Genomic DNA, 21,195 nt, shown 5'->3' on the forward strand with positions numbered 1-21,195 from the left:
GCGCGCGTGTGTGTATAACGTTGGTGCCGTTTCCGCCGTCTTCGTCGCTCGTTTATATAAATAGAGGCGTCCCGACGTCCGTCGTCGTCGTCGTCGTCGTTGTCGCCGATCGCTTGCTGCTTGGCTATCTGGCGCGCGCGAACGTCTTCCGTAACGCACGGCGGCGGCCCGGTCGTTTTATTATTAACGCGCGGCGTTCAACTCGCGTATAATATTATTCGCGTTACCGTCACGTCTGCATCACAACAATATATTATAATATACATAGACGCGTAACGCGTCGTTACCCGTACGTGATTATAATTTTAGTACATTAATAATAATAATAATAATAATAATAAGAAGAAGAATATACCTACGTAGTCTTGTGCACCGCCGCACTACGAAGGTGTTTACGAAATAATACCGTTACGGACGTCGTCGCGCCGAAACGCTCCGAACGCCGATAACGTTCGCCGTAGACTTACGCCGACCGGTGTTATTGCTGTATATCATCGTTCGCGCTTTCCCGTCAACGCACCCGACCCGTCGCGTACCCACTCACCACCCACGCGGAACTCGTTTACACGCGCGTGGCCGACGTTCTCGAGCCGTGATAGTGGTCCGTCGCCGGCCGACGGTGGTGTACGAAGCGACGACATCGCGTTATTGTTGGGTGCACGGCCAGGATCGAGTCCACGTGACCAGGAATACTCCAGGGGGTTGTCGTCGAGCGGAACACTTCAAGTATACTATAGAGGACGGCGATCGAAACACGTAGCGATCGCGTCGTCGTCGTCATAACGATATATGGAGACGAGCCGACGTCACGCGACGACCGTGCGCCGAGACGGTGATGGTGACGGTGCAGTGATCGCGAAGACGTCGACGACCACGACCACGACCAACACCATCACCACGTCGGTGGCGACGGCGGCGGTGATTGCGCGGTGCTGGTGACGGCGACAACGTGCCCCATTGTACGGCGACGACGACTGCTGTAAAGGTTCGTCCGGTGCAGTCTCGCGCGGCGGTCATAAAGGCGTTAAATGACATCGGTTCCGGCGGAGCGGGTTTCGGAATTATGTTGCCGCTGGTGGTCGTCGTTGGACAACGTAGTAGTGGTCCGGCGCTGTGTAAGTAAAACGCAACGGAATTATATATTAGTATTATTATTATTATTATAATATCGTAGGTATGCGCCGTGTATAAATAAATCAATGCCAAAAATGTTTGCCAAAAAGAAAAAATAAAGAGAACGAGAGCCGAAACATTGTTCGGCGCCGGGACCCGGCCAATATGTCCCTGCTCGCGCATATACTATATAATATATAATAATATTATATTGTATACACGGATTACGCCATTATATATTATACAGCGTGGGTCAGAAATTAGTTACTCAGTCCTATACAACTCCTCTCCATGTGTAGGTAGGTGCACACACTACGGTGTGTAGTGTTCACCGGGCAGTATATTATCATTATATAATCATTGTCGATTTGATGGATGAATAATTAGGCACCGCCGCAAGTCTACTGTAACGGAATCAATTAACTAACAAATCAATTCAAATACAATATTGTTTACATCGAAACTGTCTAGATCAGCTATATGCCTTGTAATAGTATAATGGGTTGAACAGATCGACCCATTGTCGGTTCGAAGTGGGAAAAAAAATAATGAGATCCCTCTGTGCCTCGTACTGTATAATATACTTACTTCGTGCGTGTGTGTGTGTGTGTGTGTGTGTGTGACGTGTGTAAGAGATGAGGGTCATTCGTCATCGCTATAGCGAGTACGCGACACCGAAAAGATTGCTTTCTCGGAAACCGCACTCGTTTCTTAGCCCGAACTTTTCCGCCACCGCAGCTTACTGCCTAGTGCTTATACGTATCGACGTCTAAATTTAGTATGGGTAGTAGCCTGGTGGTTAGGTGGCAGTTTGACTGTTTGAGCAATTATTTAAGAGGACACAAATTACAAACATGGACTAATAATGAAACGATACTATAATAATGTGTCGTCGGTGCATATTATTAACACAGTGCATTTTTGTCGTTTTTAAGTGTTTGTTAAAACACGTGGTCGAGAAGAATATTATAAACATTCCGGCTAGAATAAACGTCATTCCTATTCCGAATTTCCATTTTTAGACCTGGATTAGTCGAGTTCAAGGTCAATCTCTGCACATCATAGACGCGACAAAAGTTTTAATAATTTCGAGCATACTTAGCCTGCATCGTCAGTCAGCTTTCGAATAATAAATTAAGATGCTTAATTCTTTATTGTTAAATTTTCCTTAATGTTCTTTCTTTCAATCTGGACCGACTAAAATTTGTTCTGGAATTAGTGAGTCATTCGATATTTAAAATTTTTAAATTGCTTAAATTACCGAATCACTTGTAACAAATTGGTCGTTGGCCAATTTTTAACACGTCGCATTGAGGAAAACGACCGTTCACATGTAGCTGAACTTATAGGAATAATTGTTATTGCAATTTGTAATAACTTTATAAGTTAGGGCCGTTAGGGAACACGTGCTTTACAACTATTTGTCAAATGTGTTGTCAAGATCAAAATGACTATATAAATAAATTAGCCACGACTATTATTTCTGCTTTTCATTGATATTATCTTTATATTTTGAAGATTGTTTAAACAAATTGTCAAAATGTAATGGGACAATTTTTTTTTATTTTTACCCTTGTTAAAAATTGTTTTACTTCTTAAAATTATTGAAATAATGTCATAATTCAATTTAACAAGCTATACAATTTTACAAAGGTATTCGTCAAAGCTATTCATAGAGCTGGATTTTCAAAAAATCCCTATTATTATTACTACTCATTTTTTTTTAATGTTTAAAAGTGTTAAAAATACTGTTTTAAAAATGTCCATGGCATGATCATGTGGAGATCGAGACGTATACACTGCTAGATAGGCTTTTTTTAAAAAATATTTTCAAACACAAGATATTTTACTATTTTTTTTTGATAAAATGTATATACGTACTATCAGACGAAAAAAATCAAAACTAGCAGCACCTTATACTACTAGAAAAGCAATATGAGTGTATGGAATACGTAGCAACATAGAAGGTGCTTTTTGATTACTTGATTACTCGTACGAATGGTGGTGCGGGGTAGCAGGGTAAGGTATATAGATATAAAGATTATTGTATTTTTTGGTAATGATAGCCTACATCACTGCGAGATGTTGTTACGCTGCTCATAATGCTATTGTTATACACAGTTCATATCTAGTAGGTATTATAAGGTCTATGAGCAGCATTGTCAATCATTTTTCCAACATAATACTCAGATGTAATGATTGAGTGATACGGTTAATAATTATGATATGGTGATAACTATCTTGTTTACAACATTTCCGGTACTTAGGTAATCAATAATCATTATAGTATATTTGAAAATGGGCCTTTCTATTGAAAAAATTTATGTTTAATATATTTAATTGAAAATTTTTGTTTGTAGTCAATTGTACGTCGGTCTTAAATAGATATTCCTACGAATTATCGAAAGCTTGCCTCATAGACGTTCAAGTTATCGAGGTTCCACTGTACATTAATAGCACTAAAAAACGATTTTCTGACCTGAGATCATAGTATCACTCTCGTAATCCATATAACAAAGAGTGGCTTTTCATAAGAAATCAAAAATATATTCGATTTGCAGACCAAAGTGATAACTTAAAAACATCCTTTTTTAAAAAATATGGTGGCCTGGTAAAGAAATTTGGTCCTATAAAAGTCCTCGCGACAAATTGTGGACCCCCATGATATAGTCTTAACTACACCACTGAAAACTTTTGTATGATTAAATTAAAATGTTTGTAAATTGTAAAATTTAAGTAATGAGACATTGGGACATAAAGTGTACAGTGAGTAACATTTTGTCTTTGGGCTGATTTAATTAAAACTAGGGAGCAGGAACACATTTTTTTGAAGGCATAAAGTAATTATGTACATATATCGTTTTACAGTATGTATATTTTGGGCAGTGGGTAGAGTCGGTTGTCTGTTGCTTATTAGTTGTTACTGAACCTAACCTAACTAAACCAAATCAGTCATCACTTTCAAATTATTTCACGTCATTGTTGTGTATTTTTTTTTCACAAAAATAGGTACTATAAAAATGTTAAACTAAATTATCATAGTATCTATATTTGAAATAAAAACATTATTATTTATTATTAATTATCTAAGAGCTGGGACTTATTTTTAAATGTGTTCTGATTTTATATTTATATCAACGATATCTCAGTGTTGTATAATTTGCATAGAGCTTGTATCGCTTGTATAGCTAAGTTATCTCCATAACTTAAATATTAATGAACTTCATGAACTTGTTGAGGACAACAAAAAATGTACAAAATAAAGCAATAGATAGGAATCTAAATAAAGTAGCAAGACTGTCGTCTGTCAGTATTGAACTACCGTTCGCTGGACGTTGGTGTTATTAACGGTAAGACAAAATTCACAGTTAGTAGTTTTATATGAATTGAAAATAATGCTAATTTATTTAGTTGTAGATACGATTTTAAGACAAATTAATATTTTCTACAACCCTTAAAAATACATAGTTATCATGTAAAAACACGCCGTAATTAATTTATAATTTATAGTCTTGTTTATAAATTATAATTATATAATCTTCCTGACAGGTATAAGTATAACTGCTCAAAATACATCAAATAGTAGCACGCTACTCGCTCGTTTTCCTCTACAAGGAAAATCTATAAATTGTAAATACTCGTATATTTTTGTTAATAACTAATAAGTGGGGCTCGAGACTATTAGGAATTTGAATGTTTTTAAATAATCATTAAAAACATAGCTAAGTAATATAGGAATTCGTTTCATATTAATAAAAATTTATAGTTGCATATTTTGCATTTTTGACCATTTTTCAAGTTATCAGTGCATATTTCACATTTTATTTATACAAGGAGTAAGTTTTTTAATTTTATAAAAAAAGTTAATTTTAAATAGATTTCCTGGACCGGGTATAAATATATAAAAATTAATGTTGGCGTCTTTCTTGCCTATCATTATAATTGCATTGTTACTTATCGGTAATCGGTATAACACACTCGTGATTCCCGATAGGCGATAATGATACCAAAAAAACATTTTATAGACTATGATTAGTTATAGATAGAGGCAAGACGGTCTCGCGAATAGTAAAAGTTGACAGTTGGTGTTGTGCGTTCTTCGTATTTTTGTTTTGTGAAGTGTTTTTTCTTTCGAGTGAGCCCATAATAAAATAATTAAAAAATGCCTAGACCTAAACCAAAACCGTATGATCGGTTTAACGATTTTGTAAAAGAAAATAATTTTTTTTAAATGCATATTTTTATGGAATATTTATTGATTCTTTAGGGCACAAATACATGCATATTTTAAGGTTTTTAAGGGCACGAAGTCCCTAGCCTTACTAATAAGTTATCACGATAGCGAAAATTTTATGAAATTTGGCCTCGAAGAACAGAAAAAAAATTGTATCCATATTCCATACCAATAACAATATTTGTATACACCATATAATTTGTAATGTACCTACATAAATGCATGCCATAACATACCTATAATCTATGTATAATTTTGGTTATTACTATATCTACAAAAATATTCTGAAAACTGATAAGTAAAAAATTACCTCCTCGATCATCACATGCAATGTCACAATTTGCATTTGAATTTTTGTTCTGTGAACGTTATGAACTATGCTATAATTTGTATTGACTCTATATCAGAAAAAATATATTTAAATAATTACCTATTGTAGTATTTCAATATTTCATTACATCAGATTTCAACGTTAATGCAATAACTAAACAGTGAATTAGTTACAATAATTAGGTACCTACCTACTGGCTACTAGTTGATACCATTGATTATAAATATAATTAATAAATGTTACTACTTATATTGATTTAAAGTATTTTTTCAATAATAAAATGAATTTCGTTTTAGTTTATGATTGTGAAATGGAATTTTCATATAATTATATTTATAAAGTGTGTTTTAATTGTAATATATGCTTGTATTTTTATGTTGCCATATAGTACCTGTCAATTATTTAAACACCGAAACATAAAATATTATGTATTTTTTTTTATGATAAAAGCAAGGGAAAAAAAAGAAATAAAAATTATACTTTTATGTTAATAGACTTGTTAAGAAATAAAAATGATATGAATACATCAACACTTAAAAGTTAACCATGTATATTTAATAATTAACACATTATAATATCATACATTATAAATGCAAGTGTATTAGATTAACCCATGTGTTTTTTTTAATGTTTTTATGATCTAATAATTATTTACATTTAGTATGTAATCAAATTTAAAATGTAAATATTAACAATAGTAAAATCTAAGATAAAGGTAATTCTTGGAATGCTGAATATTTTACAGGTACATTATATAGCTATTATTTTGGTAATAAATGTAATGTAATAATAAGTAGGTAATAAGTAATAACTAATAAGAAAAGTATTAAGAGGACGTAATACTGGTATTTATTGTCTCCGTCATACCAGTGCGTAATATAGCAAATTTACGCTCAGCAGAATACTTGTAGCTCCTTTAGTTTAAAAATTAGAGTGGATTTACCTATTTTAGAACTCGATGGTAAGAACATCATCTGTGTTTCTACGTTGGTTTTTTACGATAATTCAATTTTTTAGCAAGTTATATGTATATAATATACGATAAATTAAAAATGGTCATAACTCACTTAAAAATTGAATTATCGCAAAAAACCAACGTAAAAACACAGATAATGTTCTTACCATCAAGTTTCATAATAGGTCGATTCACTCTAATTTTTAAACTAAAGGAGCTGCCGAGCGTAATTTTGCTATATTACGCATTGGTAAGACGGAGACAACAAATACTAGTGTTACGTCCTCTTAAGCAATTACTATGAGCTTAATACTGTAATGTATATAAGTACCTACATTATATTCAATATTATATATTTCTACTCGAACAGTACCTAGTTATCTGAAGACCATTTAATCAATTATTATAGGTAGGCACCGACGCACCGTAGAGACTTAATTTCGTCACTAATCACTATTGTACGCAAGTACGCGACACTAAATGATTTAAGTCCGTTAGATGCTGTTGAACTTCATATGATGCCATTGTTTGTTCTCTTTTTGAATACGGATCAATGGTTGGGCAACCGTCGATCAGTTACAACTCGAACGAGTTCAAAATAAATTTATAAACTATATTGCCCTCAAAATGAATATTTACCACGAACCTCGTGATTAGTATTGATGACTCCAAAATTAGACAAGTTCTAAATATCATTACACTTGGCTCTCGTCGTGATAAAGCAGACTAAGATTTTTTATATTTAGTAAATTCTAAATGGTTTTCTGGACGTTCCTGAACTCATTTCCGCTATTCCTTCTCATTATTTCAGAAACCAATCCCAATTTTATGTTCCAACTCATAAGACCTCTAATGGGCACAATCATATACTCTAGCTAGGGTTGATTAACCATCGCATGCTCAGAGCTACAAATAACAATTAATCCTAATAGACCACTATTCTACTGTTAGATACTTAAATACTAGCTAATTATATTATAGGTATTTGTAATTTTGAATTATTATTGATATCTTAATTTAGGTGTTCTAGCATTTGTACCTATATAATCACCTAAACCTAATTACCACATTATTTTGTTATACTATTTAAAATTGTCGTTTCGGAATTGAATAAAAAATAGTAATAATAATAAGAAGAAATATTAAATACAATAGAGATCTATATTGTTTCTTAGCTAACTAAAATTGCCATTAAAAAAAGTATAAATGGTATCTTTCAGCAATCGCTTTTAAATAAGAGTACTAGGTATACATTCATATATCTATACGGCTATCTTATACGGATGGTAAATTGGTTACATAGTAACAAGCCTAATATTAAAATCTTTACATATTGTTCACACTAAAATGTAAGGTATTCATTATTAAAAATATATTATTAATTTACACTCTGTACTTAATATAATATTTAACATATTTATAAACAAAATACATGCCATTTTGTCGACAACATTTTGTTTTTACAATCACTATAGGTACTCCAAAGTAGGTAGATACTAATTAAATTTAAAACTAATTACGAAACACTTAAAAATGGTAATTCGAAGAATTTACTTGTAGATTATTACCTATTTATTTCTTTAGTAATTAATTGAAACATTTGAAGATTATGAAACTTAAATATTTCTTAAAAATGTCTGTATTAAAGTACATTATTAATAATAAAATAAAAATTGTAAGTCCATCGATTTTTAAATATTTTTACTACCTTCAAAATACATTAAGTTGTATTTACCACTTATACAACTGTTTTCAAAATTCAAATATAAATTTCTTAAACCCAAAATTATATTTTTTATAAAAATAAATTTAAAACAAATTTATTATATTTATTAATAAATGGATACCTAGATAAATGACATGTATGGAGTTAGTACTGAACAGTCCATCGGATACTGTAACAGACTATTGGAAATTTCAATATTAACTCATTATTAAATAGTCAAATACAATAAATACATATATTATATTTGTGTTTGCTTATTCGGTAATTACTAATTAGTAACTTATATCAATTTATAGCTAGAGTGTTTATGATATTTATTTTGTTCCAGGTTTTAAGAAAATAAATATATTTATTTAATCTTTTTACTTTTTATTGTTCTTTATAATTTTATATTACAAATGATAATGAAGTAAAAATGAGTAGGTGTTCCTATCCTATGACCTATATGTAATATGTATATGCAGATAACGTGCCAAATCCATTTTACTTTTAACTAGTATGGTTACTAATTACTTTAGTGACTAATTATGTCTGAAAAACAACATTTTACACAATAAACTTTAGTAGATTTAAATATACTGCTAATGTACTGCTTACTTTTAAGAAGATTAAGAGATACACTGCAGAGTAGTTCTAATATTAAGCGAATATCTTTTACCGAGGTGAGCGAAGGGATAAAAAATAACAATACTATCTATGTACAGTTACCGAGTTCTGTCCGGCTTTTTTTAGACTCGGTAGATTTTACAATGATTGAATAACGTGCGGCAGAAAACTTTGTATGTCACCTCAGAAGACAACCTATGGCCGATACAGTAGCTTTAATGCTTTCATTTTCAATATTAAAAGTAATTTTTGCTAGCAAAGAGGATATAATACAAATGTCCCAGTATTTTTCAAAATAATCGAAGAAAACTAATAAAAAATTATGGAAAAATGGGAATACATTTTATGCAACAACAGATTTCAAATTTATTTTATTGTTGAACTTCAAAAATAGATACTTGAAGTTTTCATATAAGTATTGAACTAATAGGTATATATAATTTTTTTAATTATTTTAGTTCTTTTTGAGATTTTTGACTTTTTTGACTCATTAGTTGTTAAAAAAATTTTCCCTGTCGACAATCTTGACAATATAATACAAGCAGTTACTTTCTGAATTCCTACTTAGCAATTAATAAATATCAATAATACATTGTATGCCATTAAAGTCACAATTTTTATTTAGACATTTTAAATTCAAATGTTTACAAAATAGGATATTTAAATGAAAAATAATTATTTATTTATTTTGTTGCAATTAAAAATATTACTTGTTGGGATTTGTAATTCGAATAATACTTTACAGTATGATATTATGAAGATATTTTAAAGATATTTAGATTAAATGTATGTTATGTATATACCATAAATCAATTTAACACCTATTGTAATTAATTCACTCTATTCTACGGCACGTTCATACTGACTTATCAGATACTAAAATTATATGTTTATAAAGTTATATTAAATAACATTATTATATAATATATATTCATTACGAGATTTGTTTTTGGCAAAATTTAGTTCAACCTATAGTATTACTACCTAATAGAAAAATAAATAAATATATTATAAAGTATCCTTAGAAAAAAGCCTGATAGACGTCTATACGGACTGAAAAAGATTTTTTTCTTATACAGTGATTTAACAAATCGCCTTTACAGTAACCTACTCAATGAGTGCAACGAGCAACACTCCGGCGGTCGTTGTTTCCTCATTATCGCGGTTACCTGTTACAAAATTGAAAATATCGTACATTGTCTGCGCATTAGCATATTATCTTGCAATATTAAGGGAAAAATATTGAAAATTATGTGACATTTTTTAAAAGAACTTATTATATACCATATTAATATGATCGAATTTGAACAGTCAATAATCGTATACATTTTTTGTATTATTTACATAAATAAAAATAAGTAGGTATATATTATACATGTTTAACAATAATATAACCAGCTTATTAATTTAAATTTTAAAAACATAGTTATAGTTATAATGCATAATAATATACATATTACACGATAAAAATCTATGGATTGGTCAAGGTGACCCTACTGGTTTTTTAATCTTATCGTGAGCCTATATTCTACATTTTTAAACAAAACTACATACCTATAGGTATACTTTTACTCAATATATGAAAATTGAATATTATAGCTTCAAATTGAAAACTGAGAGCAAGTAAATAACCCGCGATTTTGGGTACTCCTAAGTCCTAATCTTTTCGCTTTGTATTGTTAAATATTCAGGTATGCCCCAACGATGCATAATCTAAAAATCGAACGACGTCTTATACAAAAAGTCAAAATGAACAATTGTGGTGCAAAAACGACGAATGCTTTTATATCTTTATCATACAGCGGATGGACTGCTTCGGTTTTTATTTTATTTAAGTGTTGCACAAATATCGTGTCTTTTATACCTGTATACTATAGTTATTAAAGGTACAATATATGAATAGATGTTATGTGTACATATATGATAAACATTACATTTATAATATTTACACATTTATAATTATGTTGTATTCGATCGTTTTACATTAACAAATTAGTTAGTATATGAAAACATTATTTATACCTGCATTTTGTTAAAATACAAAACAAACAATTTCCGTCATCATTGGAAAAATACTAGGGGAGAATAAAAAACAACGCCCTTTTATTGCGTGTTATAATGTTTCAGCAACTTTCTAATATGTAACTATTATATTTTATATAACATATATTATTTTGATAATGAAAGTGTTCCCCAAATAGGAGTTACACTAGGGAGGTATTAGATCATAAATTTGGTCGGGACAGAATATAAATCATTTAATTATTGACCGTATTGTTATAATAAAAATAATAAAATAACATGTCAAGCTTTTAAGTGAATTAACAGTAGTACTTATATTAATTTAATTTAGTAAAAAGTAATTAAATAGTATAACTTTACGTATTGACCCTGCAATACGTCGCCTCTACCTATTCTTAAATTATGTCCAGTCAGTAGGTTTGGCTACGGAGAGGTGACCTGTAAGCTACACAGTCTCAGACCAAGTAGAACTTGACAAAGAGGAAAGACTCGATCAAAGTGATTACCTGTAGGCTGTATTGATGGAGGTGTGTTCAGCTTGAGTTGTGAACGCAGCATTTTGTCCTGATATCTTGTCTAATGCTTTTTCTCGGTTTGTCTTTAGTTAGTCCGTTGATCGATTATTTTGGTCGGTTGATTCATCTTGGAATGTTGATATCTCAATGTATGATTTCAAGGACATTTGTCTAAAATTTATCAGTTATGTTGGCTGCTCAGGTCCATAATATTAAATACATTTTTAATGTTTAATACGTTTAACATAATATAATATATACATTTAAAAAAACGGGTATGTGCGGGTAACGCTCTGCTGTCTAGGAAGTCACTGTAAATGGATGTGTTAAATTTGAATTCAATCATATAAAATCATTGAATACAAAAAACGATTCTTTATTTTGGCTAGCATGCAGACATATTTTAGTTAGTTATTGGAGCAGCATTTCAAGTAGTGTTGCCTTCAGCTACATCTGGGCCTGATGGCTGATAACCTTTGTTATGTACCTACGTTTTAAGTCGTATTAGTCAACACATATCACAGCCAACTCAACTATTATTCTCAGGATTACAGATAGAAAACAAAATTATATAGTTAATTTTTGTCAGGAAATTCTTCAAATCAAACAAGTATAAAGAGACAATTAACGCGAGCTGCAGGAATTATCAGTTGTATATCTTCGTAGTGTTGACTTATTGTGAATTAGGGTAACATGAATCCAAAAAAGTTGTGAACCACTGATCTAAGTGGTTATTCGTTTTTGAATAACAAAAAAATAAGAAAATTGTTCCATGAGAAAACGACTGAATATCCTATGTTGTGAAAATTTGAATTGCAAACGGTCATAAACATTTAATTCGACTTTCCGGTAGACATTTTTTTTTTTGATAAAGGTAGACACACTTATGAGAAATCTGTATTAAAAATCTTAGGTATAGAAAAAATTTTTATGAATTTTTAACACAAAATAATTTGCAAATGTTTGTGATATTAAAATCCCAATCAAAATACTAACTTCAGATGCCCATAAAAAATTGTTGTGGATTTGCACTAATTATTTTTAAATTTACACTTACAACAACTTATGATGAACCTTGTATTACATTTTCTTATTTTTTGACCGACCCAGCAAACATTTTTCCATCAGCATTGATTTTAAAAAACTAATAAAAATTGAAAATTTAATACGCCTATAAATAGCTCAATATGAGTCAAAATATTTTGTGGTGTATAGAAAATGCTAATTTAAATATTTAGTGGAAATGTCGTGTATCTAAGGTAATTTTTTTTAGAATTACACAAAAAACCGAAATTGATTTTGTCAAAAAACTTTTTTTGTTTTGTTTTGTTTTTCCCGGTGCCTTTGAATTTTGAAAACCCGGAGAATATTTTTGACTACCGAACTAATTAAATTCATTTTTCAACTGGAAAAGATACTGAAGTCGAAAATCGAAGAATTATTTCGATTACTTATTGTGTACTCAGCACAGTAAACTCAGACAAAAAAAAAAAAAAAATACACATCATTGTAAAATCAATACAATCATCGCTCCTCTCAGAATTTAGATTCAATAGGTACTTCTCTATATTATGGCTTCAATGCTAAATATATAATATTTTTAAAAAAAAATTAATTGAAATCACTGGAGTTAATTAATGATTATAACTACATTATTTCCGTCATGTATATTAATATCGATTTAATTGTAAACTTAATTATTTTTTTGTATTTATTCAAAGATGATTAAGAATTTCTATAATAAAATAGCACATTGAATCTAAATACTTTTCAATTTTTTAATATATTTATTCGTATAAAACCTGATATATCGTTATGAACATTTTAAACCCTTATATTATATTAGTGTGTAGAGTGTACTCATATATCATTCGTGTATTACCTTTTAAACACATTTTGTTAAAGTATTTCGTAATGAATATAGACATATAAACAAAACCAAAATATTGAGTATACCTACTGTAAAATGGCAAGATAATAAAATTGTATATCCAAGTAATAGTGAAGTCAAATATTGAAAACAATAAATTATTAGCTATGTAGATACCTATATGCTTAAGTGTTTTATATATAAATTTAAAAAAATCATATTTCAATAACTAGTAGGTATTTAAAATCTTAAACTAATATGAGTGTAATAATATTTTATTCTCAAAACTCGAGAATAAAAACATATTATAAATGTATAGGATTACAATTGTTTTTTGTCTAGTTTACAGGTCAAGTAGGTAAACTTAATGCCAACGTCATGCTTAAATATGTAAAACGAAATAATGTCCCAAGAGATAAAAATAAAATAAATTTTAAATCGTCTGTTGAATTATAAAGAGGAAATAATGCGTTATCAACTAGATATAAGTATAAGGTAAGAATTTAATATTATAGTAGCAGAGATAGTAAATAGCAATGAATTTAATGTAAAATGTGATCTTTTTCGCCATTGGGTCTTGTATTAACTATTTTATCAAAAACTAAATATAAATTACCATTCTAAATTCTAAAGTATACTTAGATATAGACTATATTATGAACTATTAGTTTTTAATTCCTTAATTTTGGTGATTGGATACTGATAGATATTAAGATCATAGGATGAAAGATCATATTATGGCTGGTATGAGTATAGAAAACATTTTATCTGTGGATTATGATAGGTATTATGAGTGGTTAAATTCTGAATTGTGTGGTGAACAACCATTCATTGCCCATTGGAAATTAAAATATTTCAAAAACTAAAAAACCATAATAGATTATAATGGATGATGCATCTCTTCCATTTTTTATCGATAATTTAAATCGCAAATCACACGAATATTAACTTAGTACATTTTTGTATGTAAAAGTACTATCTATATTTGAATGACTATGGACTCCTCGTTATACGCAATCCCTGCGGTTATTGTTATGTTATGAGGAAAATTCGTTTAAATTTAAAAACAATTAAGGCATTGATTTATTAAAAAAATATACTCTATAAAAACATGAAAAGTTAGAAGTGTGATCTTAAATAATAAGGTTTTTTTTTTTAGGTATTGCGGTATTATTAATAATTTCAAAAAAAGTATTTGGATTAGGTAAATTTTACATTATATAAAATATTTTGTGTATTGGATGTATTAATTTATTAATTTTCTTTTTTACAATTAAAACTAAAATTGTAGATTCGGATTTAATCGATGGTAATGTTTCGTTAACCACTACTATTGATTATGATATACCGGTTCAAGACATGGCGTCTGAAACTTTGATGGCTAATTCACCGTGTCAACGGTTCGAAGAAGATTTCGAGTTCTACTCTCCGGGTTATCCTCAACCTTATCCCAATAATACAGAATGTATCAGGTCGTTAGAAGGTGTGTGAACAGGATTTTTATTCAAATAATTTTAAATGAAACAAATAATATTGAATACTTTTTCTTAGCTGGCCCTGGAGAGATTATTGAACTAGACTTTAGGGACTCGTTTACCATTGAACCAAGTATTGGGTGTAAACACGACCACTTGGAAATTCGAGATGGCCCGTACGGATATTCAGTTCCAGCGTATTACTACTGCGGAAATCAGTTCCCGCCCAAGTGAGTATTTTTAATTTTTTTAATTTAAATATCTTGTTAAAATACAAATTGCAATACGGATATTAAAGACACGTTGCACTTAGGTAATGTCTTACACCCGCAAATATAAATTATAATACATTATTTGGTACTATATTTCTTTTCTAGAATAATTTCATCAGGCAAATATTTATGGCTGAGATTTCGGTCGGACGAAAATATTGAATATGAAGGATTCCACGCCGTTTACAAATTCATTAAGAAGCCTCCGCCAGGTGAACAATAATAATTCATACTCCAAAAATTGTTATCAACATACGTGGTAGAAAACAGTTAAATTGTCACGACACACTTTTCCGATGGTTGTCGTTGTATCAAGTACCTAGTCGACTTTATTATAATATTTAATACAATATAGTAGGTACCTATTACCTCCTATATGGAAGTCGTCAGTGGCCTTGTGGGGCTTGGTGAATGATATGTATCACGGGATCTTTAAAAAATTGTTTTAAAATCATTAAGCGCCATCAACAAAATCGTCAAAACTTTAAGTTGGTAATATTAATTGTATAATGCGTCCAATTAACCAGAACGATTGTTTGTTCGTTAATATAATAATGGTTCATAATTTAATCAGACTATATACCAAAAAATACCACGACTTCTATGATGATGGCATAAAGTCAAAATTGAAATATTTTTTGAAACCTGTGCCTCATATTGTAGTGTTAATCATATTTTGCAGACATAGAAAAATCGGAGCTTCCGCCGTGTCGTAAATTTGTGGGTGGTTCACAGGGGTACATAAATAGTACGGAGGTTGATGATTTAAAGAACACAACACTCGTGAACCAAGTACCTTTGGACTGTATGTGGATAATACAAGTAAAAGAAGGTTGGAAGGTAATAATTGTATTATTTGAAAAACTCATACTTAGAGCTGTATTTAGACACAAATATTAGGTAGGTTTAGCTGATGATTTCCAAACTTTTGAATAGAAAAATGCCTCTGCTGTGACGAAATTGTGAAACTTTGACTAGTTTCACTTTGACTCTGTTAATAACTCAAGTTAACTTAACATATTGATATATCTTCTAAACTTAAACTAGACTGTTTTTCTAAGAGAACATTTCTGTCTCAGATATTATACAAAGCCACACAGGTAAATATGGACATTTTGTTTAATCATATCAGTCAGAAATTCATATTTTGATTAACGTTTTGACCAAATTTTAGAAAAAAAATACAAACGATCTTAAGGCTTCTTACAGAATTTGAAATTGGACAAGCCAGTCATACATTTTTGTCACATCGGAAGGTCTCAAAACTATATTTTTTAACTGACTAGAATCTTAATAGGATTTATAAACTTCAATTATTATTCTGAAATCAATTGTGGACTCTTTTGCTTGACGCTTAGCATTTTTATGCTTTGGATCGGAAAATTGTCTTTTCGCGCCTGCAAATATATTAACTAATAAGTAACTACTAATCAGTAGCTATATACCTACCTATTATATTTACTATTTAGGATCGGCTAGATGTGATCAACATAATTATTCACTCGAAACCATTGTATATTTATTTTAGATTCAGCTTAACTTCAAAGAATTTTCTTTAGAAAAACCCAACGATTGCGGATTGAACGTAGTGGAGATTTTCTCAAACCGCACAGACATGGCTTCGCGGCTCAAGGTGTTTTGTGGATCGATAGCTGAAATGGTGCAATCGCCGGGCAACATGTTGCACGTGCGATTCTTGGCAGAGGGGAAGGGAGTGAAATCAAAATTCTCGGCACTTTACACTGCGTACCGCACCAAGACTAAAGACGAAGGTATGCTATTATAACATAATATAAGTAACAGTAAACTAATATAAAGGCAAAAGGTACATCATAAACCTGCCTATGTACTATTATAGCATGTTGTATATTGTAGCATTATAATAGTTTAAGATCAAAAAGTTTCTGTAAATATGTCTATATATGTCTATATTCTGTATCACTGTGTGGTATACATACTTACACTTGTAAATTCGGGATGTCATAGTTTTGTAATTTAATACTCGACTGCACTCGAATAATATTAGCCCTTGTAATTTGTATCAATCATAGACCTAATACTACTAGACAATTAATGGCTGTATGGAAAGCGTAACAACATAGAGGGCGCTTTTTTATTACTCGATTACTCGTACGAACGTTTGTGCGGGGTAGCAAGGTAAGATGTATAGATAAATAGATTGTTGTATTTTATCACTGCGAGATGTTGTTACGCTGCTCGTAATGCTATTGTTATACACTCGGGGCCGTATTTACAATTTTTGCGCCCTGGGTCAACCATAATTTTACGCCCCTCGACCAAAAAATAGATCCACTTTTTTGATTTTTCTTAACACATTTTTAGTTATAATTCTTTATGATTAAGTCATGGTTGTCTACCTACAACCATTGTTATGTTAAAATTACAACTAGCACTTATCTATTATCGTTGCACTGTTAAGTTTTCAAGGATCGAGTCATAATACAAATTCTTTCCAAAAATAAAATATTTATTGAAACAATACTGCACCGAGTTACCGCGAGGGGCCCGGTCGCCCCCTACATAGATCAATATTTGGCCGCCCCGAGCAAATGTCCGCATTGTTCCCCCCCCCCTAAATACACTAGTTCCTATCTAGTAGCAAACACGGATCGAGAGCAAGGATCTGGATCTGGGGGGGAGGGGGAGGGCACAATTTTTTGTTAATGTAAAATCACAGTATTGGTATTACTGTCCACCATGAACTAAGATGGTACATCTTAGTTTGTGCCCTCAGAATTATACGTAATATGTAAAATAATATATTACCTATATCATCAGACATACATGTAATTATTGAAATGTAGTAATATCAGGATCTGTAGAATTATTAAAAAATGTGGGAAATAATATGTTTGGGGGGGGGACCAGGGATAGGGCTCCCCCCCTACATCCGTCCATCTAGTAGGTAGTATTAGGTCTATGCTTAAATTACATATTATAACTAGGTACCTAGTCATAAGTCGGTTGTCGATACCTACGGGTTACGGTACCTCGTATACAAAAAGCACATTTAACACCTAGTAAAATGCTTCTGGCAATTCAGAAAAAAACCTCTGCTTTCAGTGGGGTTATTTAGTTATAATTAGTGATAAATAAATAAGTATAACTCATGTTAAAATCCTCCAAAATATTCATTGATCACGCATCTGTTTACATTATTAGAACAGTAGATAAGCATATTAATATGGTATATAACAGTAGATTATAATTTATAACTCATATACAGGGTGATTTTTTATGCGTGCTCATCAAATTTTTATGCTTTAATTATGCATAAATTACAATTCAGATTTTGGAGTTTATAATACACTTGAAGACCATTTTTTGAATCATTGAAGTATTTTGTATCAATTAAGGATGACAAATAAAAACTTCAGTTTTTCAAACAGGAACCTCCCTTTTCATTTTGAATTATTAAGCAGATATTTTTTTTGAAAACTTTGATGTCCCTAAATCAAAATTTAAGCTAGTAGTTTTGTAACTTTATGTTTGAAGGATAATATGTCTATGATAAAATTTAAGTAGATATGGGGCTTCGACGATTTGAAAAAGTTGGCAATTACTATTAATTTGTCAATATAAATTATTTTCATAAAACCATTTTTAAGGATTATTATTCTTAGTATAAACATTTTAATAACTCAGAAACTACTAATTAGCATTTTGATTAAGAAACATCAACATTTTCAAAAAACTCATCCGCTAAATAATTTTTAATAACAAAGAGGGGTTCTCCTTAAAAAAATAGAAGTTTGTATCGCCACAGGATATTCATTAAGCAGTACAAATGTAATCAGTAATTTAAAAATATGGTCTTTAAGTCTACTTAAAAATTCTAAAAATCAGAATTTGAGTAAACGTATAATATTATTGAGGAAAATGGAGGTGAGCATGCTTAAGCATCACGCTGTATATCTATAAATACGACAGACAGTATTTTTAGCTCCATATTAGCAGTTTTTCAATGAAAATTAAAAGAATAAGTCAGACAATTTAGTAAGTTTTCAGCCCTAGTCAAATAAATTATACTTAAACGATGCCACATACTTGTACGGTTGACGCAGAGGCGTAGTCAGTGGGGGGGGGGGGGGGGGGGTGTTTAACGTCACTCCCGTCGAAATTTTTTCCCCAAATAAATCTATTATTTATGTACTCAAAACTGTAAAAAACTTGGTTTAATTTATACTCAATCCCTCCTCCCCATTTCAGAATTCTGGTTACCGCCACCTGCTGTACGTTTATGTATCACGTTATAATATTATGTCCTAACAGATTCGAAACTATATTTTACAGCGTGCGGTAGTGATCAGTACGATTGTGAAGACTTAACGTGTATTGCGTCCGAATTACGTTGCAATCAGGTCGAGAATTGTCGTTTTCGATGGGATGAAGACGGGTGTCCGGTTTGTATTAAATTATTACTTACTCAGCTTTTGTTTTAAAGTTGTTTTATAAGCTATTAATTTTTAATTATTTTAGGAAGAAGACAACAGATTAATGCAACTATTTTCAAGTTTTGACATAATAGTTATTCTAGTAGTGTTTTTTTTAATTCTATGCGGCATGTGTTCAGCATTCATCACCAATATTGTCCGAAAACTTGTGCATGACCACCGAATTATAAAAGTAGGTTGTATAAAATTGTTTAATTAGCATAAAATGTACAAAAGAATTTTATCGCCACCGTTGCAGTGTGTGGGGACCTTAAGAATATATAATATATACATATAAGACTGTAATATCTATGGATTTGATGTCTTGTTTCTATAAAATATACCCTATTAGTATCTATAAATAATTTTATTTAAAGCTAGATAAGTACTTAAATACGGTTCACGAGTTAAAAAAAATAAAGTCATTGGTGTCGTATCTCACTCTAATTAGGCCATTGAAATTGTCTTGAGAGTTAATAATTAGGATTTTATATTATAGTTAAATTACATTTTGAATATATATAAATCAATGTAATCGATAATTTTGAAAAGTAGATACTGTGAATTTTAAACTTAAAGTTGATGATTAGTGAATTTATACTGCTCACAAAAGCCATGGACACACAAAAATAATAACATTGTGGAACAAATACATTTATGCTCAGAATGACAGATTCTAAAAGTTTTGTTTTCATATCAATCTTAATATTAGTAATGCATTAAAATACCATTGTGTGTATGGATGATATACCTGTATTTTATAAGCAAACGTGTTTATTACACCTACCTTAGTTAGATAAGTCCAAGGTTCAATTAAGTCTAATAATTGTAATTTAAAACTCTTTTTATTAGGAACATATGCGCCATTCAAGAGAAGATCATTTAGATCAAATTGGAAGAATACATGTAACAGACGAACAATCACTAGAAGATTCTGGTCCACAAGGACATGACTATCCACAAAGTGACAACAGTAGTCAAACCACTAACCTAATCCAAAGCAAACATACTAACATATCTAGTTCGGATTGTTATGTTCCATCAGGTGACCTTATTCCAGTGTTAATGAAGCATGATCCGCCTCGCCTTTATCCTTCTGTTGAAGACGAAGAAGGTGATGGATTGATGAGTTCCTATCCAATAACAGCTGAAACTAAAGATATTGAGTGTCAAACTAGAGAGAGCCTTTTTGACACTTCAGTTGTACCAAAAACTGCTGGCCACTATAGAGTAAGACCATCAGAATCACCATTCAGGCAACCATTAGGATTTTCTACTTTTGGATATCGAAAAGATTCTTCAGAAAGTTCTGCTGATGCAAAGCCATCAAAATTTAGGGCTGAGGCTGTTATTGAAATGGATAAGTTTTCATCCGAACTAAGTCAAAGGCCTTATAGTATTGAATCAACTAAATCAGCTCCAGATGTCATAGTTATGCACTGACTAATACACAATTGTATACAATATTACTATTATTTTAGTTAATTAAAGTAAGCTTGTTGTTAAGAAAAGCCAAAAACAAAACAAAATGCTCAAATAATGAATTGTACTAAAATAAATGAGATAATGTACTAAGTCTGAGTACAATCGATATTTTCATTAAATTAAAAATAAATATTTTT

The 21,195-nt window shown here is 30.8% G+C and overlaps 1 protein-coding gene across 1 annotated transcript; it reads left to right on the top strand.

The window, feature by feature from the left end:
• The first annotated feature begins 11 nt into the window (after positions 1–11).
• On the top strand, positions 12–21,148 carry LOC111034474. Its single transcript, XM_022315742.1, has 10 exons — positions 12–1,115; positions 14,532–14,576; positions 14,664–14,855; positions 14,924–15,077; positions 15,225–15,331; positions 15,802–15,959; positions 16,648–16,891; positions 19,434–19,543; positions 19,620–19,766; positions 20,426–21,148. Exons 1-10 carry the CDS (start codon positions 1,064–1,066, stop codon positions 21,014–21,016), a joined length of 1,800 nt encoding a protein of 599 aa, XP_022171434.1. The 5' UTR covers positions 12–1,063; the 3' UTR covers positions 21,017–21,148.
• Positions 21,149–21,195: the final 47 nt, after the last annotated feature.

Source organism: Myzus persicae, unplaced genomic scaffold, assembly GCF_001856785.1.
Source record: "Myzus persicae strain clone G006 unplaced genomic scaffold, MPER_G0061.0, whole genome shotgun sequence".
In the NCBI taxonomy this organism is placed as follows: Eukaryota; Metazoa; Arthropoda; class Insecta; order Hemiptera; family Aphididae; genus Myzus; species Myzus persicae.

Coding starts and splice junctions, on each gene's coding strand:
- LOC111034474 (XM_022315742.1), top strand. CDS start 1,064: ATGTTGCCGCTGGTGGTCGTCGTTGGACAACGTAGTAGTGGTCCGGCG. Junction 15,332..15,801: donor CATTAAGAAGCCTCCGCCAG/GTGAACAATAAT, acceptor CATATTTTGCAG/ACATAGAAAAATCGGAGCTT. Junction 16,892..19,433: donor CACCAAGACTAAAGACGAAG/GTATGCTATTAT, acceptor TATATTTTACAG/CGTGCGGTAGTGATCAGTAC.